The sequence below is a fragment of the Misgurnus anguillicaudatus genome, chromosome 7 (genome assembly GCF_027580225.2).
Source record: "Misgurnus anguillicaudatus chromosome 7, ASM2758022v2, whole genome shotgun sequence".
Taxonomy (NCBI): domain Eukaryota; kingdom Metazoa; phylum Chordata; class Actinopteri; order Cypriniformes; family Cobitidae; genus Misgurnus; species Misgurnus anguillicaudatus.
Window position 1 is genome coordinate 3,289,270 of NC_073343.2, and position 25,475 is coordinate 3,314,744.

At 36.7% G+C, this 25,475-nt stretch overlaps 1 protein-coding gene across 38 annotated transcripts in view; it reads right to left on the reverse strand.

The window, feature by feature from the left end:
• Window positions 1–25,475, reverse strand: part of nrxn3a (neurexin 3a) — a 411,002-nt gene that overhangs the window by 29,091 nt on the left and 356,436 nt on the right. For all 38 annotated transcript variants that reach the window (XR_008635797.2, XR_008635796.2, XR_008635795.2 and 35 more), the window contains 2 exons: window positions 20,409–20,498; window positions 17,176–17,477 (listed from right to left, as the gene is read on the reverse strand). Coding sequence is in view for 35 of the 38 variants with exons in the window: in XM_055172356.2 (XP_055028331.2) it covers window positions 17,176–17,477; window positions 20,409–20,498 (392 nt within the window). In the remaining 3 variants the exon portion in view is untranslated. The remainder of the gene's footprint in view (window positions 1–17,175; window positions 17,478–20,408; window positions 20,499–25,475) is intronic.

Genomic DNA, 25,475 nt, shown 5'->3' on the forward strand with positions numbered 1-25,475 from the left:
AAATGCCTTTTAGGAACATTTTTCATGCAAATGTTTTCTCTTAATTGACGAGATCACTCTCCAATGGCAGGGAAAGAGTTAACATGTCCATGGACAATGCCTGCTAGCGACCAGCATGTGTAATTGTAGAACAATGACGCAGAAGTATAAATGAAAACTGATGCGTAACCTATGGCATAAAGGTTATGTCGTAGGTCCTACGCAGAAGTATAAATCGCACTTGAGACTGAGGGAAACAAAGCAATGAAGCATTCCAGTGGCCCAGTCTCTTCAAACATCTCTCATCCAATCAGATTTTAGAGCTAAATGCTGCATTAAAGAAAATATCCAGCTGTCTTCATGCCCATAAATGATTCTGTGTTGCTTTAAAACAGGAGCCAGACGCAAGCAGACATTAAAACAAAAGTTTGCTGACTGACTGTCATATATTCATCTTCCTTCATCCCTCCTGTGGGTCTCTCTGGCCTTGATTTTATCACGTCTATCTCCACTTTGGCAGTACAAGGAGTGAACAGCTTGTATTACAAACTGAATCAATAAGAAGGGAGAAGATCGGTTTCAGAACGATTCAGAGCTCCTCCTGTCAGATGACAGCCATTTGACGTCTTATCGCACATATCTTTATTGTGCAAAATTTAAAGATGACGGTGATTTAAGTGATTTTCCTTAAATAGCGTAGTCAGAATTTTTCTCAGAAATCAATGCTAAGTCATTTAAGCCAGTGGTTTTCAACAAAAGAGTTTGTGAGTTGCCCACCAAAGCACATTCCATTAATAGCCTCAAATGTAATATTTTTATTTCATATTTTATATTAGCTTGGCTTCTTTTATGCATGTTAACATTTTAAACAATGATAAAACATATCAACAAGTTAAATTAACAAGTTAAACAAAAAAGTTTTGAGTAGACTATAAAAATCAGAATAACCCTCCAGATTTTTTTATGCATTATGATAGCCCTTGCTTACAAAAAGGTTGAAGTTAATATTAGTATCAGTACTGGGTTTGCCTGTGACCTTATGTGTTTTTAAATTTAATCTTTAAACATTACAAAAAAAAAGATTTAATTTAATGAATTTTATAAAAACATATGGTATACTACAGCAAGGATGTATTTGAAGAGTTTGGTTCCAAAACGCAATAAATCCATTTTGACAAATTTCGGTAAAAACGTGTTTTCTATACCAAGAAAGTGACAAGATGACTCTTCATTTGTTAACATTAGTTAATGCATAAGTTAACTTAAACTAACAATGAACAATACCTTCTATAACATTTATTAATCTTAGTTCATATTAATTTCAGCATTTACCAATTCATTTTAAAATCAAAGTTAATGGTTAAATGAAGAATGAACCGGTGACAAAAACGGTTTGACAAGATGAGAAATATATTTTTTAAACTTGTTTTAAAAGCATGCATCAGGTTTATTTCAATGCACAGTGTATTTATGTTCATTTTATGCAATAAAAAATACATTTGCACAATTTTAATGAAAGTTAAGACTGGACCTGAAAATGTCAAAAGGTGTAAGCACCAATTGCCCCAAATAATGAGAAATATAAAAAAAATTATCCAACTTGATGGCATGTAAGCATTATCATCATAAAAAACCTTTAAAAATTTCATTTTATTAGTTATATCTAAATTTAAATTTTAATGCATTTTTGTAATATTTGTCCTGACATATGCTGAAAACAGCTCTGTTTTATAAATAGTCTTTGACAAACGATGTGTGTAAAAAAATCATATTACACTAAACTATATGATTATATTTTATTCCACATTTTTTATGAATATATTTATATTATTATTTAAATAAAATACAAGTTACACCAATTGACACAGTCCGGTTACACCACATTGATATTTTTGCAATTATCCACCAAATATTCTTTCAAAATGAAATAAACCCAGAAATTTTTGACTTGGTCCTCAAAAAAGCGAATGTATGCAAGAAATCTGCTAATTTATTTTAAAATTTTAACCCTTTTACATTTAATTTATCAATACGGACACAAAATAATTAACGTCACGTCACTGACCCATAAACAAACATTAACAAAGCTGGTAAACTGCATTGCTTGTTGTTATTTCATGTTAGCTAATTCATTTACTAATGTTAAAAAATAAAAAAAATTTAAGTGTTACCTGAACTTTTTTTTTAACGATTTATTTTTAATATGACAGTATACAGTTAACCTACAATAGAAGTACTATAATAAATGTTACTGTGAAAGAACAGTGACTAGAACTTGTTGACATTGACTTGTACTCTATGAAGTGGGCTGAGATCTTCCATTGTCCGATTAAATCAGTAGATGCAACATTTACTAAATCCTATCTTTGTTCCATTTCTATTTAACCTCACATATATTTCACATACTGTAACTGTTTGACTTACAGATCTAAGTGAGCCCACTTTACCTCTTTTTACCAGTATGGCCCGCAGCCACCTCCGTCCATAACACTTCATTCTGTAATGTACTCGTAACTTCTTTAGTGCCGCACGGCGAAGTGTAATCGTCGTGAGCGACGCTGGAGCTTTCAAACAGCCGTCGTTCATCTTCCTGTTTACACGGTAACGGTCTCGCACCTTATCTTTAATCACTCTCGAGCTGAGGAGGGCAAGGTCGCTCGGGACCTTATGACAAACTAGCTCGCTGAACACTCCTCTTTGTGTCCTGGCTAAAAGTAGAAAGCAATACACAGTTTGTTTCAATTATAGATTCAAATCTAAAGTGGCGTCTTTTATTATGGTGTGCCAGTTTAATTTGAAGAGGGATGAAAATGGCCTTGGGGGACGAAGAGGTGTGTTGAAAGACGAAGATAGAGACGGAAGACTGAGACAGGAAAACTGAGTTTAGAGAGCATCTACCAGGCTGACTTCATTACCCAGACAGATATCAGAATATGAGAAATTTGTCCTCATGAGATGAGGAATAAAGTTTTGAACATTAATATGTCTTCGGTGATACCATATGTATATATGGAGTTGATCTAAGATAGGTAAGTGACATACACAGCCTTGCAAGATACCTCAATTGGTGCAACTTTAGTAGTGACATTGCATTAATACTTGGTAAAAGCAATCCCATAATGCACTGCAAAAATCATATTTTCATATATTTTCATAATCTAAAAAATAATTTCTCAATACAAAGAACCTTTTGTGAAAGGTTTTTTGGATGTTAACCCTAGGTTTTTATATTACAACATCAGTTTAAAATCTAATAAAGTATACCTGTACATGTTTTTTCTCTTTAAAACCACATTTACACAACTAAAAAGTTTTAATGTTTAACCCTGCAATGATTTTAAAAGGTAGACTTTGTAAATAGGTTTGTTTTCTTGGCTGTGAACTTAAAAAACCTGCAAACCTGCCTTGAAGAACATAACCTTTTTAACTGGACTAAATAAATCAACAATCACGTAAGTAAAATGCCTAAAATATTTTTTCTGTGATTAGTTATGCGTCTAGATCAAGCAGATTTTAAGATACAGCTAAATGTTTTGATGATTTTAGATTTTAATCTTGTTATGTCAATGTTGTAATTTTACAACGTTGGGTCTGAAGGGTAGCAAAAATTTACCTGTGCACCTTGCACATTACATGAATTTTCTGTACTTCTAAACTGTTAAAAATGTTAAATAATTTTTTGTAGCAACAAAATATAATATTGATGTTAAATGTCTATTTTGAGTTTTAATCACAGTTTTAAGAGTATTTAATACGTTTATAGGAAATTAATTATTTATTTGAGAATTTGAAAGTATTTATGTGGCAATATTTTAAACTATCTGTATCTTATTGTTTATAAAATATTCTTTGCTGGTCCTGTTTTCTTGTCTGGGATTTGTTTGATCAAACATCTGTTTGCTGCATGAGGGCCAGGTGATAATGTTCTGGAATGTGGGGTGGGGGGTATAGGTGATATTAGCATTATAAATAGAGAACAATAAGCTTGCCAGAAAGTGTTGTGTGAATTCTGTGGAATGGGTGAATCCTTTAAAATGTATAAATGTGATTGGAATTGATTTGCATCAAGATTAATAAGCATGGAAATAATCTGTGTGTTTTTTATTTCAGAATTCTACTAGCCAGGACTGTCTTATCTACAATGTGTATGATGTCATTTATATCATCCAAATGTGAAAAAAGTGACTTTGAGGTGGGACTCTGATATAACTGATGAGAAGGATTGTGGTGATGCCTCTCAACTAAACACAGTAAATACCAGTTTTCTTTTAGTTTATCTAGTTTTTTAAATACAATCTGAGCATATTTTTATAATAAAATGATTTTTCATAAGAACATGGTTTGTCTGGTTATTATGTATTGTGTGATTATGTATATTAAGAATATAGGCTATTGTTATTGAGCTACATAAGCAGTACACCCTGCTAATGAACTCTTAGATGTTATTAACATTTGTTCAGACAGTGAGTGAAATCACAGCAATTCTGCTACCCCATAAGCCCAATGTTGTTATATTACAACATAAAAACTTACCAAAATGTCAATACCCATTGATTTTTGCTTAAGATGACTCTCACAACAACATATAAAAGGTTAAATATTTTTTTCAAAGTTTTTTTCTATATTTGAGTCTTACAGGGTATTAAATGTTTTTTATGAAACCAAAAAATGGGTCTTCTATGTGCGTCTTGCCCATCTAAAGCATTGCAAATCAGACCCTAAGCTTGCACAATGTTTTTAAGATGTTGTAGGCATCAAGGCAACTCACTATGTCTTTTCGAAAACAGCTCCCTTGTTGCCCAGATGTCTCCATCAGTTTATGGTTTCATTCATCAGTTTTATTTTTAGCAAGCCCAAGTAACATGATGCAATGTCTACATTTCATTTCAAACCTTTATCCTTTCATCATCGGATAAAGATATTGCTGTGATCCTCTAAATCAATGAAAAGGGTTTCCAAGCATCTCTGACCAAATGACAAATGGGAAAAGAGTGCAACAGTCTTTGGTGATTCAGCTTAAATGTGTCTTCCATTGTAATGCAAACCTATACGTTCCTAATAGCTTCCCCTTGCTCGTGCTTTTTAAGCATCATGCCTTGAGCGAAAAATAAATTGGGGTAAAGTGAAACTCGATTCACATTTCAATACACCAGCACGGTCTGGAGATTGCACTCGCGTCTTCTGACTGTGGCTCTTTTAACTACGGCATCCGCACATTTCAATAAATGGAGACGGCCGTCTCTTAGGATGGCGGCGTTTGCCCGCGCCTCATATCCTGCTCCCACGCGGCTCGTCAGCACCTACTGAAACGTATCAGTCCTCCGCACCACAGCCACTGTCGGCCGCCCCCAACCTCCATATAATTGGATTCTAAACACAACTCTGGAGAAATATTAGTCTTTATTGTGGTAGTGCTGCTTCACCACCCCTTGCTGACAGTTTTTTCATCCGTCTCAGTGGATTATGCGGTTAACCCCTGTACCCAGTCTTACCAGCTCTCATGAAGAAGGCACGCCGGATGTACCAGAGCACATAGATTTGGCTTTTATTATAAAACAATACATCATTTCTATTGTTGGGAGAACGCGTAGCGCTTAATATCGTGGCTGTAAGAATAGAGGTCCCGCCTTTTGGTTAAAATAGCCCATTACTTTTGTGATAAGAGGGTTGTGCAGATAAAGATTGCATGCAAATTTTTAATTGTGTGAATGTCTTAGGCCACCATGCATCTATTCTATGTGTTGTTTTTGCAACGATATAGTGACCACCATATAATTATTTCTCAATTTCTTTATTAGAATACAACAGAAAGTACAGGAAATGTGTATGCAGTATAAAAAAACTAAATAATTATAAACTAAAGTGTTTCCCCTTACACTTGTGCAGTAGCAGAAACCTGCTGGCTCTCTTAAAGGAAAACACCACCGTTTTTCTATATTTTACTATGTTCTTACCTCAACTTAGATGAATTAATACATACCTATCTTTAATCAATGCATGCACTTAATCTTTGTACAGCGCGTTGTGAATGTGTTAGCCCTTTGCCCAGCCCCAATCATTCCCCAGGATCCAAACAGGGATGAACCCAGAAGCCACCAAACACCCCCATGATCTCCCCACCCAAAGACCGTTATATGAGTAGCTACACGAGTAAGCATGGTGCCAGAAAAATGTGGCGATTTTTTAAGCGGATATAAAATGAGAACTACATTGTATGGTTGAAGAGCACTTCGTTTGCAGAACTTCAACCTCGGGCGCAGTAATATTGGTGAAGGTTTGAGCGAGAGGGGGATTAGTCAGAAGTGATGATGTTACTGCGCACCGAGGTTGAAGTGCTGCAAACTAAATCGCCACGTTTTATTTGTGCCACCATACTTACTCTTGTAACTACTCATGTAATAGTCTTTAAATAGAGAAAACATGGAAGTGTTTGGTGGCTTCTAAATTCATCCCTGTTTGGATCCAAATGCTGCGTTTACACCAGCCACGGTAGAGGCGTCCAGCGCAAGTGATTTCAATGTTAAATCAATGTGAAGACGCGATGACGTGCGTCTGGAGGTCTCGCGGCGCAAATGAGGCGATTTTAGTGCAGCGCGGTAGCCACGATTCTGTCTCATTTGCGCATCTAGTTCGCGCGAATGCCGCGAATTGAGCATCTGGCACGGTACGTGCGGTACGCGCGAATGATGTTGTTTGTGCATTTTGCGTTTCACGCGAATTTGCGTCTGACGCCCGAGTTAAAATTTTTTAACTTTGGTGGATTTTCGCGCCGCGTTAACCAATCAGAAGCCTGCTTGCTGCTGTGGTGGCAGCCCCGCCCGGAGTCACTTATTCAACATGGAGGAACGCTTGATATTGTCTGCGAGCAGTCACCCGGAGCTATACGACACAAGTTCTTATTTCTATAGACCGTTTCAATGGGGGCACGTGCGGTGACGCGATAAGCGTCTGGTCCAAACTTTACTTCCAATTTCCGTTTGTTTAATGGTCTGACAAGTTGCTGAAAACTGAACTCATAAACAAATACCTTGTCGAAAACAACAAATGTTTTGGGTTCCTATGTAATCTACGTGTTGTTTATTTTGCTTGTTATATAAATAAACTACTTTAAAAGGACTTTGTTGTTATTTATTCTTCGCGGAGTTTACCAGAAGTTACATGATGACCACGAAAGCTGCTTGTTTATGTTGTTACTGCTGAAACCGTCTATAGACACACGTCTGGATCCGAACCTTACTTCCGGTTTCGTTTTTTTAATGGTCTAACTAGTTGCTAAACTGATCTCTTGAACAAATGCCTCGTCAAAAATAGCAAATGTTTTGGTTTCCTATGTAATCTATGTGTTGTTGTTTTGCTTGTTATATAAATAAACTACATTTAAAGGACTTTGTTGTTATTTATTATTAGCAGAGTTTACCGGAAGTTACTGCAGACTGCGACAGCCGCTTGTTTATGCTGTTACTGCTGAAACCGTCTATAGAGACAGGAATAAAAAGGACCTCCCTTGGAAGGTTGTCAGTGAGGACATTGGGCAACCTGGTAAGTTGTAAATACACATTTCACTTTTGAGTCACATAACGTTTATCGACCCGCAGCATTCCCGCCGTTTTTAAACTTTTTCCCCCCTATTGTAACGTGACCAAATACAAACTGGTAACTCTCTCGATGAATGCACAATCAACATCAGTCATCTTGCTCTGACGCATGTCAAATGCATTCAAAATGTTCAAGTGGCAAACTAGACGCGGTAGAGGCGATTTTGACGCCTCAAACGCGGCTGGTGTAAACCCACGGTAAGGAATGAATGGGGCTAGGCTAAATGCTAACACATTCACAACGCGCTGTACAAAGTGTACGCATTGAAAAAAAGATAGGTATGTATTAATTCATTTAAGTTGAGGTAAGAACATAGTAAAATATTGAAAAATGTATAATTCAAATGTAATGACTTCAGTCTCCTTAAAAGAGTTCGAGATGTGTTTAGTGCCAAGGAAGGTCACATTAAATACTGACTTTTCCGGAATTGTGTGTTTAAATATTTCCTGCATTTTTGTTCGTATAAAGAGAGCAAAAAATAAATATGAATGGTCATTAAAAATTTGCTAAAACAACAAAGCTGGTGGTATCCAAAGATTTTGCACACTACTGTACAGTACATATAAAATCATTGCCTAGGGGTGTTACTGCTGAGTGAATTTACTTGACACTGACGGACATTGAAAGTGCAACTCGGCGTGCATATATTAAATAATTATGCACACATTTATTGTATTTACGTTTACATTTTTGCTAAAGTCTGGTCAGTTGTGTGATAATTATTTATTAATAACTATAAGATTTAAAACCTGGCATCCACAACTGTTAAGCGCATGCTAAATCTACACTTAGTTCACAAGGAAGCAATTAATATGTAAAAATATCCATTAGTTGTTACTATTGTGGATAATTATGAGGGTCCAGGAGTGGCGGCTTAATTAAATGCCCAGAAATCCTGTTGTTTCCTTGAGGTGCATCACAGTGTCAAAGTAATTTGTTTGTTTCTCGACATGTCCTCTCAACCACAACACAGCGAGAGACAGAGGATGCTGTGCACAGCGGATGTACGGTGACAAACAACATTCCCTGAAATTGGCCACATACGTGCCTCACATAGGTTTACAACTTTAAAACAAGAGCATTAAATGAACCAACCGTCTGCATTAGCACTCAACAGTGATTCATCTTTAAATTACATTTAGCAGTGCAAAAGAAAATACTTTACCTTTTAGTTCATTATGTTGGATCTTTTTCTCTGAGTGACTTCCGAGTTAACGTTTATCACCTAACCTCTGCTTTTATCGCTTAAGCTATCATCTTTACGACAACTGTTAAAGGTTGCATCAGACAAAACCCTGCCTTACTCTTTCAGGCATTTATATATAAGCTAGACCATTAATAAAATCAACATTATAATAGGCATTATCCTTTCTAATGCTCAGTATATTAGATCAGGCTGTCTGGTATCCCATTTTAAGCAATTAGAGCGCTTATGACAACACCGTAGAAAGTGGGCTAATTTGAGGAGAAAATCCTGTGTGATGTCTCACTGAGGGTTTGATCCCCTCTGGCACAGAGCCCTTAAATGTAATATATTTCCGCAGTTCAGCAAAGGGGAGAATTTGGTGATTTGGGGATGGAACTACCAATAAGTGCTTGAAAGTCTTGCTACAGGTATTAGAAGCCGAAAGGACATATGAGACCACATGTAGGTCCCTCTGCACTCTGCAGATATAAATGAAACGGCTGCCATGAAAGACATATTATCATCTCACATGTAGAAGATAAAAATTAGTTAAAAAAGATGAGGAAAACATATTCCTCCATTTCATTTCTCATACTGTATGTACGGTTTACCATCATTCCAGTCGGGCCAATGATCTCGGATGCTTTAATGAAATAATGAGAGACCTGGAGGTAAATTGAAAGTCAATTTTCTCAACTTCATGCACATTAAATCAGGCTGCAGAATTTATCTTCATGAACATCTTTAAAGACTATATACGTTAAGAAACAGATTGATGGGATAGTGTATAGGGGAAAATATATGCTTTTGTATTTCATGTGGAAAAAGCCAACAGTATGGAGGACCACAAGAGTCATGCAAAATGTAATAAAGAACTTCAATATTTATTAACTACCTGGACAATAAAAATAGCAATTAATAGATTTGTTTAAAAATGTATTAATTCATCTATAAATAAATAGACAAAGTTACAAAAAAAATCATTATATAACATTTTATTGGCAATAAAAAGTGAGATTATAAATATAACATAGAAATGAAATATTAATCTATTAATAAATAGTTCAAAGTAATATAACAATTTACAAAAACAACATAAAACACTCAATAAGTTCATCATTTTAAATAGCATTTATAAATTCTTAATTAAATAATGGAATTTCAAAATGTATTTCAAAAAGCGATTTAAAAAGAGAAATAAATAACTGGATTTATAAATTGAACTACAAATACAGGTTTAAATTAGGCATTTAAAAGGCCATTTCCGTTTAACATTTCTGTTTTCATTTCCCAATGGTTCTCATTTTTTTTCGCTATTCGATTTGCTTTTCGTTTTAACCTCTCTGTTTAGCTTTTCCGTGACTCTTTGAGTGTTTTATGTTGTTTTTGTAAATTGTTATATTACTTTGACCTATTTATTAATAGATTAATATTTCATTTCTATGTTTAATTTATAATCTCACATTTTATTGCTTAATAAAATGTTATATAATGATTTTTTTGTAACTTTGTCTATTTATTTATAGATTAATTAATGAATTTTTAAACAAATCTATTACTTGCTATTTTTATTGTCCAGGTAGTTAATAAATATTGAAGTTCTTTATTACATTTTGCATGACTACTGTGGTCCTCCATACTCCATACTTAAGCGCGATGCAAAAGGAACACGCTTTGGATATGCGTAGTAAATAAAGGCAAAACTTCAGGCAAATTATTCCTGTCTTGTATTGCAAACTGTATTACTATTCTGAGTTGTTCTTTTGTCAGACGAAGACAAGAAATCACGTTCATTTTTCCTTTCAAAAGTTTCTAAACATTTCCCAAACATGATTAAAAAACAAAGCAAACGTCTCTTTCTCTCTAGGCTTTTTTCCACCAGAACTTCGTTTGAAGAACAGCACGAAGTACTTAACTAAACCTCGAAAGAGATCCACGTAGGCCCGCGAAAGCTTCTCTCCGTCTCAACAGCCCATATCTTAATTAAGCTGAATAAAATGAACAGATTTAGTTCTAGTTTCGACAGAAATAGAATAAAAATAGAAGCGTCATACACAATGCATACACGGTTTTTAGTTCACAATTAATTAACTTAGCCTACTGTAACAGACCCTTGTTTACTGATCCTGTTTGCACAAATTAGGATGAGAAAGCAAACATGAGCGTAAGCCTGTTGACCTACTAGACTGATTGAAATCCATGAGAAATCTCCTGCCAATTGCATTGAAGTACCCACAATCCTCTATTCATCTTCATATACAGTAGTAAGAGGAAAAGATGTTCAAGCTATATTTTAAGCTCATCATATCTTACAACTCAGTCAAAGATTAAACTATACTGTAAGAACCATGCAGACATTTAGTTTTATGCAGTTATTCAGTGTGCCATGCTTAAAATTTTCTTTAATTTACGTGAGAAAAGATGGATCGAAGAACAAAGAAGGTGGCAAACTGAAAATACCATCACAAATTAATTTACATGCATTTATGCATTTGGCAGACACTTGTATTCAAAGCAGCTTATTTAAGCAGTACATTTAAGCTGTACAGTTTTATGTTTTTATCTGTATGAGAATCAAAGTCATTACTAGAGTAATGCTCTACAAATTGAGCTACAGAATTTTATTTTAAATATATAAACATCAGCTCTAACAGAGGAAAACAATATGACTGTTTGTATACAGAGATGGTCTATTGAGCATGTGGCAGGATTTAAAATATGAACAAAAAACAGTAACTACCGACGCACATTCAAGAGAGTGTGTGTAATCGCCAGTGTACAGAATGATGCACACTGTAAAAAGTTGAATCAACTTGAATTTACAATTAATTTTAACTTTCTTGACTAGTGAGGAGTTGCTAAAAATTCTAAAAATAAAATTGAAATTACTTTAATACCCATCATAACTTAAATTTATAGCAACTTCTCACTAGTCAAGAAAGTTTAAATTAATTGTAAATTCAAGTAGATTCAACTAAAAATTTAAGTGCAACAAGGATCATGGTGGATGTAGTGATGGACCCTGAAGTGCAGACAGCGAAACAAAACGCCAGTCAGGAAATACTAAATCTAAAATGGCCATTTAAAGGGGACATTTCACAAAACTTTTTTAACATGTAAAATACATCTTTGCTGTCCCCAGAGTATGTATGTGAAGTTCTAGCTCAAAACACAATATATATAATTTATTATAGCATGTTAAAATTGGCACTTTGTAGGTGTGGGTGTGTCCTTTAAAATGCAAATTAGTTGACCTCTGCACTAAATGGCAGTGCCATGGTTGGATAGTTCAGATTAAAGAAGTAGTTCACTTTAAAGATGGGGCCCATTGACTTTTTATAGTAGGAAAAAAGTACTATGGTAAGTCAATGGGCCCCATCTTTAAAGTGGACTACTCCTTTAAGGGCCATTATTATCCACATTTTCTAGGTTGATAGAAGCACTGGTGACCCAATTATAGCACTTAAACATGGAAAAAGTCAGATTTTCATGATATGTCCCCTTTAAAAGAGAGTGTCAGAGGATTTTGATATTAGACAAGAGGATATTGAGTTTTTTGCCCAGCTCTTTATGTTTGCATCAGATTTCGTCTCTACGTCTCGAACGCTATGTCCCACGTCATATGTTAGAAAAGCCCTCATAAACACACCTCGCCGTTACCGGAAGCTAGTAATTTTAGTTTGTAAGTTTTAAATATTGATATTTTTCTCACAAAATCACACTTATTGCTGTCAAATGGCCTTTATTAACCCACTGGAGCCGTGTGGATTACTTCAGTAAACGATGGATGGACTTTTTTGAGCTTTAAGTAATAAGCACCATTTACTACCATAATAAAGGGCCGTTCACATTATAACGACAAATATAACGCTAACTACAACGCTAACTATATTAGCGTCCACATCATAACGATAACTTTATGCTAATAAAAACTTGCAATTGTCTACATGTCACTGAAAATATGTAAATATGCTGTTCTTGTTGCATTTACACAGCGGGTGACCAGCAGATGTCCTTAACACGCTGTGTGTAAGTCTAAACAGTGAATGTAGTTTGTGTAATCTAATTTAATATCTTACCTTTTGGCATAGTCGGTGTGGTAGGAAAAAAGCATTACGTAGTGAATTTCACAGCAACTGCATCAGCGTTGGATACCTGAGGTAATTTTATGTTATAGATCTCTGCATTGAGCTTTTCCACTGTCATTCAAGTTTGCGTGCACTGAAAGTTCAAATAGATTTGATTGGCTGTCAATTGTTTATCATTCATCAGGTGGGGGGAAAAATCGCTCAGAAAATTACACAACGATATCGTTCGTTGTATCTTTATCGTTATAGTTATGATGTGAACTCCGCTTTTGTCTTTAATAAAAAAAACTATACTTTTCAAAACTATATTTTTTATAGTTATCGTTATAATGTGAATGTCCCTTAAAGCTTGGAACAGCCAGCACATTTTCTACTATACGTAACTCTGATTGTGTTAAAACTCAATTTTTCGTCTGAAAAAGGTAATCATATACATCGTGGGTGGCTTGAGGTGAGTAAATCAAGCGGTCATTTTTATATTTTGGTGAACTATCCCTTTAAATGGGAAGCCCACAAAACGGGGTGGAAAATTGTCATAAATTACTCCAATGTGTATGTTTTTCAGCAAAAACACTTATTAGTAATGTTATAAGTTTACCTCAGGGAACATAATAACAAATTAAAAAACACATGTCATGAACTCTTTAAATAGTATTTAGTGACATCATCAAATTACGTTCTAATGCCATTATTAAATTTTTTCGCTTTCTACAGGCAAATTGTAATGGTGCAAGTTCATTATATCAGACTACAATCTACTGTTTTGTATTTTTTAACATCTATTTGCCACAAATGTACCGCAACATTTGCATGCGTTTTGCCTGTTTGTGCTCAACTGAAACCTCGTCTGATGCTTGACTGAGCATCAACTGTTTTCAGCTAAAGTCAGATATGGTCAACTTCAGCCTTTAATGTAAGTGGAAATTTCCATCTGCACTGTTCACGGGCCCTGGGCTGTCACGTTTGGCACCCCCGCATCCGAAGGGGACCACAAGATCACAGTTAGGACAGAAGTAGGTCATGTTTTGAATGCACCCTCTATCTTAATACAACAATGAACTATCCATGTGTCTCTTGACCCGAAGGTTAAAACAAGCTGTCATCTGACATATGCTTCCTATCTGTCACCAGCCATATCAGTTTAGTAAAAGCAAATCGCTGTTGCATAAAATGTACACAAACATTCCTGACGGCAATGATGTTACATTTGATTGATTTCAGGGCTGTGGGACTATGATTAGATTATGAAGTTAAATGATACCTGAAACATGCATAATTTTATTGTTAGACTCATTATAAACATTAATTATTAACATTAATCATTTTTTACCTCAAATAGATATAAAATCTTTTGTCATTACTTACCCCCCAAGTTGTTTTAAACCTGTATACATTTCTTTGTTTTGCTGAACATAAAGGAAGAAATTTTTAGCAATGTTTTTGACCAAAACTTTTTTGAGCACTATTGACTTCCATAGTAGGAAAGAAAAATACAATGGAAGTCAATGGTGCTCCTCTTTCCTGCTTGATTACTATACAAAACAAATAAATGTATACAGGTTTGTAACAACTTGAGGGTGAGTAAATGATAACATAATTTTAATTTTGCGTTAAACTATCTTTTTAAAGCTATGAATACCAAGTTTGTAGCACCGATTCTTTTAATATTAGCTCAACACCAAGTTTGTTTGTACGGTCAACTGTGGGGTTTCAGGGATATAAATGTGTCTTGCCAAAATGTGTCAGAGACAAGAGAGACTGATGGCTTTAATATCACCTCCACCGGCTCAATTTGTACCAGGATGCCTATGAAATGGCCAATCTAATCGCATTGCGCCAAACCACAGTGTTTTATTGGCTCCCGGTCAAACTTAATGTGGGTGGTCCTCTGTGTGGTTGTCAAGAGTGTGCGTACAGCTTTATCTAAAGGACACTGGAAATAACGCACAAACCGGCAGTAGCATAAGCAGTTTTGAACAACATAAAAACAAAACGTGTGAGAGAGGTGCTTGACTTTATTACAATATGGTTGCCTCGTTTTCGCTTTAAAGCAAGTGGTTTGCATATTGTTTGAAAATCAATCAAACGCACCTGGTCGAGTGACTTCACGTAAAAGAAACAAAACCTGTCTTTTGCATATTTATGGGTTGACATGAGCACAGAGTATGTTGTTGCAATGCGTTTACCAGTTTGCATGTGACATACGTGGGCTTGGTCAAATCATTGTTATTTAATTCAATACACAAAATTGACAAAATAGAAAAACAAAGCTTGGAAAATAGGCTATATCAATTGCTGGGTTAAACTACTAAGTTACTGAATAAATTACTAATAAGTCTAAAAATGTTGACTTACTAATTCTAACCGAGACATAAAGGCTGTGTAATAAAAATCCATTTCTTTGAGTTATTTTCTGTGTTGTGTTGCAACAAAATATGTCCCCATTTATCTGAATTGTAAATCTGGGCCATGCATTATTTGTGGCATAGTGCTGGCTGGCCCACATCACAAATGATTAAAACCCTTAGGCAGCTTCACAGTTAGGCCAGGTGTAAGTATTGCCTTAAAGTCAGCACGATGTTGTTTTTAAACGTGTCCATTTTTAGCAGATTTTAGCCACTGTGCTGAATGCATATTTTTTTAGTTATTTATAAACTGAACTTCAGATATGGTTGATTTGTGCTGTATATAAAGAGTTTGGTTCCAAAACGCAATAAATCCATTTTGACTAATTTCTGTAAAAATGTGTTTTCTATACCAAGAACATGGCAAGATGAAAACCACTATTTTCTTTTACAAACTTTCACATAGCATCTTTAGGTTATAACAACATCAAAAATCTAATCCATAATTTGATTTTCAAAGATTTATTATAAAAACTGATTTTTTTTTTAATGCTATAAATCTATTGAATCAATATATAAATGTGCATATGTTATGTTCATTTAGTTGACTAGAGCAGTGGTTCTCAAACTGGGGTTCGGGGCCCCCAGGGGGGCCGCGAGATGGTGCCAGGGGGGCCCCAGTTTTATGACATTTTATAAAATACATTCATTAACATGAATTCTGTGTAATTAAACCTAAAAAAATAAGGCTACTAACCACCAGCACTACTTTTGTATAATTTAATATGTTTTGTTTAATTAAAATGTTAAATTTTAGAACAGTTTTTGTCATACATTTTCTTTGGGGGGGCTGCGAAGGAATGCACCGTACACAAGGGGGGCCGCACGCGGAAAAAGTTTGAGAACCACTGGACTAGTGGTATAAACTGATTAAAAAAATAAACATTAATGGCATTAATCAAAACACTTTGACTTTCTTTGTCATATTAAGAACACTGTCATTGCTGCTGTCATCGTAGGACGTCGTCGCTGAACTTTTTTGACAGCGATCAGCTATAAAATGTTTTGGTCCTGCTCGATTTTCGTTGATTTCGAGTAAAATAATGGAAAGTTTTTCATAAGATCCCCTGGGGTCAATGTGTTAGCAGGACAGAAGCTTGATGCTGTCGTGTGAGAACAAGCAACAGCCGGCATTTTTCCTTCGCTCGAGTGCATTCTCACGTAAATTATTTTTGATGGCTTACGTTTCTTCCCCGTCACACAAAACCACCACAGGTTTATCAATGCCATCAAAAGTATTAAAAGTTTGTTTTTGTTTGTTTGTTGATCACGAAGTACAAAGTAGATGAGGAAAACTAGGATTCCGTGTATTCAAAGCACCGCCCTTATTGTTTACAATGCGTGGAATGGTGCGCTGGGATTGGTTGAGCGGATTTATTGCATTCTGCAGAGAAGGAAGAGTGCCGTTTATCGCGCTTTGGAAAAAAGGCAGAAAAGATGACTGAATAAATACACGGCAGATATCGGATTTTGCGTAAAATGAAGAATAGACTTTTTAATACTGACCTGATACAATACTGATTTTGGCTGTAACTATTTTTAAAAATGCCGTTTATCGCGTTTTGGAACCAAACTCTTCATATATTTTTGTCCATATATCGGTATGGCAAACCAGACATTTTTGCACACTCTCAGAAATAAAGATACAAAAGTTGGTATTTAGGTACAGATATGTACCTTTGAGGTACCAGTATGTACCTTAGTGGTATCAATTGGCACTTTTCCATTTCATAGTACCCCACGGGTTGGGTCAGCTTACTTTTGAGAGCCTTTCCTCTGGGTACAGTACGTAGTACCCAATACTTTTTTTAGTACCACCTCAGTTGGGATACTAGTGAAAACACTGTAGATCACTGATTGGTCTGAGAGAATCGTCACTACCAGCATCATTGCTCACGCAAGATTAGCTTTGGGGTCGTACCTGTATTGTGGGTGGAGTGCGGTGTTTTCTCGTGGTGGTGGACATGGTAGTGGTGGTCTCGATAAAGGTGGTGGACATATCTGGAGGCAGCGCCGTAGTTCGGGCTGAACCCGCCGAAGGAACCTCACCCACCAGGCGCACGCTTCCGTTGATTCTGATGTTGGGGTTGCCCTGAGCGGCCATGTTGAGCACTTTCAGGCCATTGTAGTAGAGACCGGAAAGCTGGCCCTGAAACGGCCTCTTGCGATCCGAACCACCGATTCTTATCGTGGCCTGGGTGTTGAATATTGTTAGCTGCCGCCCTGAAGATGCAAAGAAAGATCCAGAAATATTCATTAGTACAGGCTGAACCCAGATATCATCTTCGATAACATAACTAATAGCAGTTTTGGACACTTAACACACCCAACCACCAGACAATGGATGCATTGATTTTTTCAAACTTAATTTTTCTACCATGAGATGTGTCGTAAATATTTGCAAAGGCCAGACAATAAACCAGACCTATTACGTCTCGCTAAATGCGTCTGGCTACAAACCCACGAGGGCTGAAGCAAGTTTTGATGTAATTGTCTCTATAAGAGATAGAAACTTTTTTCTCAGGCACATGAAATAACAAAATGATTAAAAGCCAGAGAAATAGGTCTGATAAAGATTAAAACAGCAGTGCTTTGTTATACTTAAATGACTAATAAAAAGTTAGTAATAAAAGTAAGCTATTATTTTGACTGCAATGATAAGGTATCTAATTAATACACTGTCAGAAGAACGGTCAAAAAATGGTTCAAAGCTGTCCCTAGGACAGTAGCCTATATAAAGGTCCTGTATGTTCCATTTAGGTACAGATATGTATACATTTAGTACCAATATGTACCTCCGAGGTACAAATATGAAATCTCTAGATACTTTTTGAAGGGGTGACAGATAATTTTTCAACTATTTTTTTCATAAAAAAGGTACAAAACTGTACTTTTTCTGTTGCAAGGGTGGTTGCCTCAAAGGCTCATTTGGTATCTTATATGGGTATACAGCCCATTGAAATTTTTAGGGGAACAATATTATATCCTAAAGACCTATTGTCCTATCTTAAAGGGATAGTTCACCCAAAAATGAAAATAATGTAATTAATGACTCACCATCGTGTCGTTCCAAACTCGTAAGACCTCCGTTCATCTTCGGAACACAGTTTAAGATGTTTTATATTTAGTCCGAGAGCTTGTTGCCCCTTCATTGAAAATCTACGTACGGTATACCTGTCCATGTCCAAAAAGGTAATAAAAACATCATCCAAATAGTCCATGTGACATCAGTGGGTCAGTTAGAATGTGTTGAAGCATCAAAAATACATTTTGGTCCAAAAATAACAAAAATTACGACTTTATTCAGCATTGTCTTCTCTTCTGCGTCTGTTGTGAAGCGCATACGTGAGACTAAAGTCACGTGACTGAAGTGACGCAAATGACATACGATGCGGCTGACGTGTTATCTGGTGCACCCCAGCTGTTTCGTATACAATCTGAGGGAGACGCACACTGTAAGTTTGAAAAAAAAACACGCAAACATGTCTGAGGATAACACGTCATCCACGTCACTGCAGTCACGTGACTTTAGTCACATGCATACACTTCACAACAGATGCGGAAGAGAAGACAATGCTGAATAGTCATTATTTTTCTTATTTTTGGACCAAAATGTATTTTCGATGCTTCAACACTGACCCACTGATGTCACACGGACTACTTTGATTATGATTTTATTACCTTTCTGGACATGGACAGTATACCGTACATAGATTTTCAATGAAGGGTCAACAAGCTCTTGGGCTAAATCTAAAACATCTTAAACTGTGTTCGGAGGATGAGCGGAGGTCTTGCGAGTTTGGAGCGGCATGGGGGTCAGTCATTAATGACATTATTTTCATTTTTGGGTGAACTATCCCTTTAAGGAACAATTTTGTCCAAGTTAAATTTTACAACTGTACCTTTAAAGGTACACAATAGATCATTAAGGTACAGTAAAATACCCCAAAAGGTACACTATTTAATGTTTAATATACAGTATACTGTACCTCCAAACGTACAAAATGGAACCTTAGTACCACCCCAGTGACAGAAAAGGTACAGTTTTAAATCTTTTTTCTGACAGTGTAGGTGTGACCAAAAAATTGCAGCATGACATACACTCACCTAAAGGATTATTAGGAACACCATACTAATACTGTGTTTGACCCCCTTTTGCCTTCAGAACTGCCTTAAATCTACGTGGCATTGATTCAACAAAATGTTGGCCCATATTGATAGGATAGCATCTTGCAGTTGATTGAGATTTGTGGGATGCACATCCAGGGCACCAAGCTCCCGTTCCACCACATCCCAAAGATGCTCTATTGGGTTGAGATCTGGTGACTGTGGGGGCCATTTTAGTACAGTGAACTCATTGTCATGTTCAAGAAACCAATTTAAAATGATTCGAGCTTTGTGACATGGTGCATTATCCTGCTGGAAGTAGCCATCAGAGGATGAGTACATGGTGGTCCTAAAGGGATGGACATGGTCAGAAACAATGCTCAGGTAGGCTGTGGCATTTAAATGATGCCCAATTGGCACTAAGGGGCCTAAAGTGTGTCAAGAAAACATCCCCCACACAATTACACCATTGCATTAAAGATAAATTAAACAGGTGTTCCTATTAATCCTTTAGGTGAGTGTAGATCACAGCAATTTGGAAAAAAAAACTATTTCTGGTTAAATGAGTGCAAAATCATCCCAACTACTGCTGAAATGATTACAATAAAAACATCCTAATTTTGTGGGTAATCTCAGTGATTATAATGAGCTGGACTCATGATGATAAGCAATTAATGTTTGAAATAATTATCTGCCGTCTTATTCATCCAAGATGACATTTCCTGTGCTGTCACAACCCGTTGCTTGAAACACAGGAGCTTCATTGTTGTTGTATTTGAATTTATGTTGCAATTAATTTGTTTTAACATTTACATTTAAAACATTCAGAAAATGTTTACTAGGCCAATAGAGAATCATTAAACAATGCATATTCTTATTTAGTCTAACTTTAAGATCAAGACAAATACCTATAAGCACACCTTCTTAGAAAAAAGGCACAAAAAAAAGATACAAACCATTTTAAAATAAAAAATATTTGCTCTTAATTATTTTAATATAAAGTAAACGTAAATGAAAATACACGTAGAAAAAGAAACGGGGAGTTACCTTTCTCCTGAAGCCACTCCTCTACGGGCCGGGCATATTTGAAAGGAATTTTCTTATTTGCCATTTGTATTCTCTCATTATCGCTGTTACCTTTAAAGTTTAAAAGACAGCAATTTGGACAATATTTAACATGGGGTTTAAACACTTTTAGAGATATTTAGTCAATTTATGTGTTATTTCAAACGATTCATTTTCATACTCAAATAGTAGCTAATTTAAATGTTTTGTCTACATGAAATGCTATTTAAACTGAGAAGCTACTCAATCTTCTCTTGTAATTAAATCAGCCATTACCAGAGTTGACAAAAACATATTTATAATTAAAACTATCGGTCCGTCTGTCTGAGACACGTAATGAAAGCAAGCAGATTAGCTGCCTGAGGTCAGTCCGTCTATCTATCAAAAGATGACAGTCGCTCTCTCGCATGCTTCACATGATTACATACACATTTATCCGCTGATTGCTAATGATGCCGGTCGAAATGTTGTATTTCTCACACAGTAAATCACATCAACAGTCATAATCACAAGGAAAAACAGCCAATCATGGAAAAACAAGAACTAGACAGCAGCTGCTTCGGGTTTCAAAAGCCACGGAAATGATATCGTTGTGAAAACATGTTTGATGAATGAGCTGGGACCGAGATGCAGCCCCCCTTCCTCGTGAGATGCGTCTGTAGATGTTTGTTATATATCAGGCCTAAAGAGCTGATATTTCATACCAATGGGGGTTAGCGGAGACAACAGGATGCATGGGAGAGAGGGAATATGGGTGTCATTTCAGGAGGGGAGGCTAACAATGTCATGCTGCTTCGACAGCGGCTGCGAGTGGCAAGGGTGTCGCAACGCTGCGGGTTGTCACGAGAGCAAAATTTCAGGACTCTGAGGATGTGTATGCTGGGGGGCAACCCAAAAGGGGGCTTTGTGTCTGGCAGGGTTGTCTTCAGACTGCGGGAAGTACAACCAATATCCTCAAAACCAAGAATGTGAGTCACACAAGCCCAGCGGCATCTGAGAGTTAAAGGTAAACGCACACCAAAAACAACAACAATGGATAACGTAAGGAAAGAACTGGACAGAGATGAATATGTTGTGCAATTCACTTCATTTACTTGCCATTTTAACAAATGCTGTGTACATTTCACCCGTTTATCGCCTCTGACATTTCAAGTGCTTCACAATGCCATAAAAGTACTTTTTTGTCTGAACATCCAAAGAACCTTTCTGTTTCATAAAATGTTGGTTGTAGCGGAAAAAGGTTCTTTAGACAATAAAAAATGTAAAGGGATAGTACGGCCAAAAATCTAATTTACCCGATGATTTACTCACCCGCGACTTACCTTTTCATACAAACACTTATTCAGAAGTTTCTGAAAATGTCCTAGCCTAGGGTAGTTGATGCGATTTTGTAAGAAAAATATTCATATTTAAAACTTTACAAACGAAAATAACTATACGCACTTTCATAGTGACGTATGACAAATGCGGAGGCAGAGTCCTGCATGGGTCAATTTTTGGAGACCCGCTCCCACCCGTACACACAAAGTTCAGGAACAGATCTGACCCGTCATCCGTGATAACATCAAAATTAAACCACACCCGCCCGGACCCGTTACCCAACCTGTACCCGCACATGCATAAATCACACATGCTAAAATCATTCCAATTAAAGTGCTTTATTTTTAATCTCGTACCTCTCTCAACATCACAACACCATCATGAATGGGCTAATGAAACAGGGTAGCCTATTCAAGTAGCCTACCATCGGCACAAATGGAACCTGATAAGTACACAAATAGACCTATTAATAAAAAAAACAAGAAAAATCGAAATGCTTTCTTAAGAGAAGACGTTCAGCTTCCGGCTATCAACGGCAAAACTTTATGCAACTCCTGCAACGCTCGCTCCAACTAGGCTACCATAAGAATCAACAAAGGTTGCGCACTGTCGCAGTGGTGGTGACGTGATGGGTCAAATGTCATATGTTGCGCGTGTAATGGTAATTTGGGGGGGGGGGGTGCACACCAAAGCTTTTACGCCCGCTGCCGGCGCATGTTTTCAATTGATTCCAATGGAAACTTGGCGTTTTTCAAATAAGCCGGCGCTCTGCGTTTTTTCCGCCCTCGGTGCTGAGTGTCGAGAGTTGAAAAAGATTCAACTTTGGGTGAAAAGCTCCGCTCGTCAATGTCAGTCCTCACACGGCCATCCAATCACGGTGGAGTAGGGGCGGGACAAGTATCACAACAACCAACCGGCTCACAGCTCAAGTATCACAGCTAAAAAGTGCTCGGCTAAAAAAAAACAGCTGGCAAGCAGTGTCCTCCACGTGTTTAAAATTTTTGGTGTGCACAATTAGACATACAAATTTTGCTAATTTTTATTCACGCTACTACACGCCCGCACAGAGTTAATTAACCGCCCGCATCCCTGCCCATGAATTTTAAGAATGTCACATCCACCCGTTTTACACACTTTGACCCGTTGCAGGACAGGTGGAGGCACAGACAGGGGAGCAAAACAACCCTCCGCATTCATCATACGTCTACGAAAAGTGTGCACTGATAATCTCTTCTGAATGCAGAAGAGTCTAATGCTGCGTTCACACCAGCCGCGGTAGATGCATCAAGCACGAGTGATTTCAATGTTAAGTCAATGTAAAGACGCATTTACTCACATCTGGAGGTCTCACGGCACGAAAGAGGCGAGTCCGTCTCATTTGCGCGTCTAGTTCACGCGAATGATGCAAATTGAGCTTTGCCGCTGGAAACAAATCAGGAGCTTGCTGTAGTAGAGCGCAGAAGTCTCTCCCATGATGCTAATTTTCGCGTAAATGTCTCGAATAACTAGAATTTCACGCGCGAATGAAGCAAGTTAACTCAAAATGTTCAAGCGTCCAACTACGTGCGAATAGCGCGTTTTTGTCGCCTCTACCACGTTTGGTTTGAATCCAGTATAAGATGGCGGCATTACCGGAAGCTATAGTTATTTTCGTTGGTAAATCTGTGTGGATTACTTGTGCGAAGGATGATGCACTTTCTTTGGACTTAAAGGAGCTGGACCCTATACTTATCCGTTATAAGATAAGACTGGAAGATATCTTAATATGTGTTCAAATGAAAAGGATGGACATATGCAACTCGGATGGCTTGAGGGCGAGTAAATCACGTGGTATTTTTCATTTTTTGGTCGAACTATCACTTTAAGAAAGAAATAGTTATTTTAAACTTTTGACTGAATGGTTCTTTGGGGAACCAAAAATGGTTCTTCTATAGCATCTCTGTTAAGAACGTTTGTAGCATCTTTATTTTTAGAGTGTATTACAATGCCTTGTTTCGGCAGCTAATCACCATTAAGTGCTCCCAAGTAAGAACAGGAGAATAAAAGCAGTAACTTCAGGTAAGATCACTCCTACCCACGACCCCACCTGCAATCCTTATGTTTCCGGCCCTGACCCTAAACCATGTGCCAGCTCTTCAGATGGATATCAGTAAGCACTGCTGTTGCAGGTGGCTGGTAAAGGGCTCTTGTGGGAGGCCAGTGTGATGAGAAGAGGTGCGGTGCGCACTGAACAGATGGACAGAACAACTGGGACACTTATTACTATCGAAAAAATTGAGTATAGCAGACTGGGGCCATGACCTCTCTCAGATTTACATGCACCACACACAGTTTTCTTCATTTCCCATTTTTTCCTTTAACATTTTTAAGTGCCCAATTTTTACTTAATATAAAATGTTTTTGCCCTTGAAAGAAAAGAAACTTGAGAAAAAAAAAGTTTTTTACTGTTGGCTCTACAATTTAGCCTGATGATGTATCTCATTAAAGATGGGCTTGTTTAGAGCTCCCGCATGGTTATGGGACACTGGATCCTAAAATAGACTCTCTTTCTCTTCGGTGACTCAGAGACAATGGTTTTACTCCTTCCACAACTTACTCTTTACACTTCCTTGCTGTTTCCTTTCTGTAAAATGTGAGTTACGACTGGAGACCTGGCACATGTTAAAAACTGGCGATGCAAAAGGTTATGAGTTCAATCCAAGGGAACATATGGAGGTTAGATGCAAGAGCTGCTAAACACCACCACTGTCAGAAAATTAGATATTAACCAAATGCTCTTGACACATTTCACTGTGAGAGCAAGACCTGGCACTCTTGGGCCAGTGCAAGCAACAAAGTAGCCTATCTGTACAGATGTGAAGCTAAGATTCATCCAAACAGTTGCTAGGTTTGTATAAATGGGTCTAAAAGTCGCTAAAATGTAGCAATAAGGTCGCTAAGTTGGCAACACAGTCGCTGGGTTGGCAACACTGCTTTAGCCAATCCCCTTTTTTTGAGCAAGTAAACCCCACCCACTGATTAACATTGAATTTGCATACAAGTTGAAAATGAAAACCAATAATTAAAAGAGAATATAAAATTAAAACAGAAATTTACATTTTAATTTTGTCCCTATAATTGCTTGGGCACTAATAAAAAGCCTTTTAACCCTTTAACTGGCACAGCCCTTTTTGAGTGGGGGGTTGGTGAAAAGGTGATATACACCTTTAAATTAATATAACTCTGGCATTTTTTTTTTGGTCTAGAAGCCTAATTTTGGTTTTAATTTTGGTAATTTTTGGTTTTAAAGAAGACACTTCAACGTTTTTAGGGAAGTGTCTGAAGGTGAAAATATTTTTTTTTTTTTAAAGCAGTTTACATTTATTTGTAATAAATAAAAATGCAATATAGTATAATTTTTAATACATAAAATTGTCAAAAAACTGAGGTGCTGGTTTGCTTTGAGGTTTGCTGCATACTTGTGTCACAAATGAATAAATTACAGTTACTGCATTATTATTACTGCTAAAAGGTTTTGAAATATGAAAACTACATTCTTAGTCCTTTCCAACAATATATAGTTTGTCATGATAGATTAACATTAACATAAAAAATATTGAAATAAATGTAGGTGTCCCGCTCACGGGACAGCGCCAATTAACGGGTTAAAAATTGTATTTACAGATTCGTTTTTAAGTTTTTATTTTAATATTGGCAGTCTTGCCTCAAGATTATATGGAAAATGCCAAA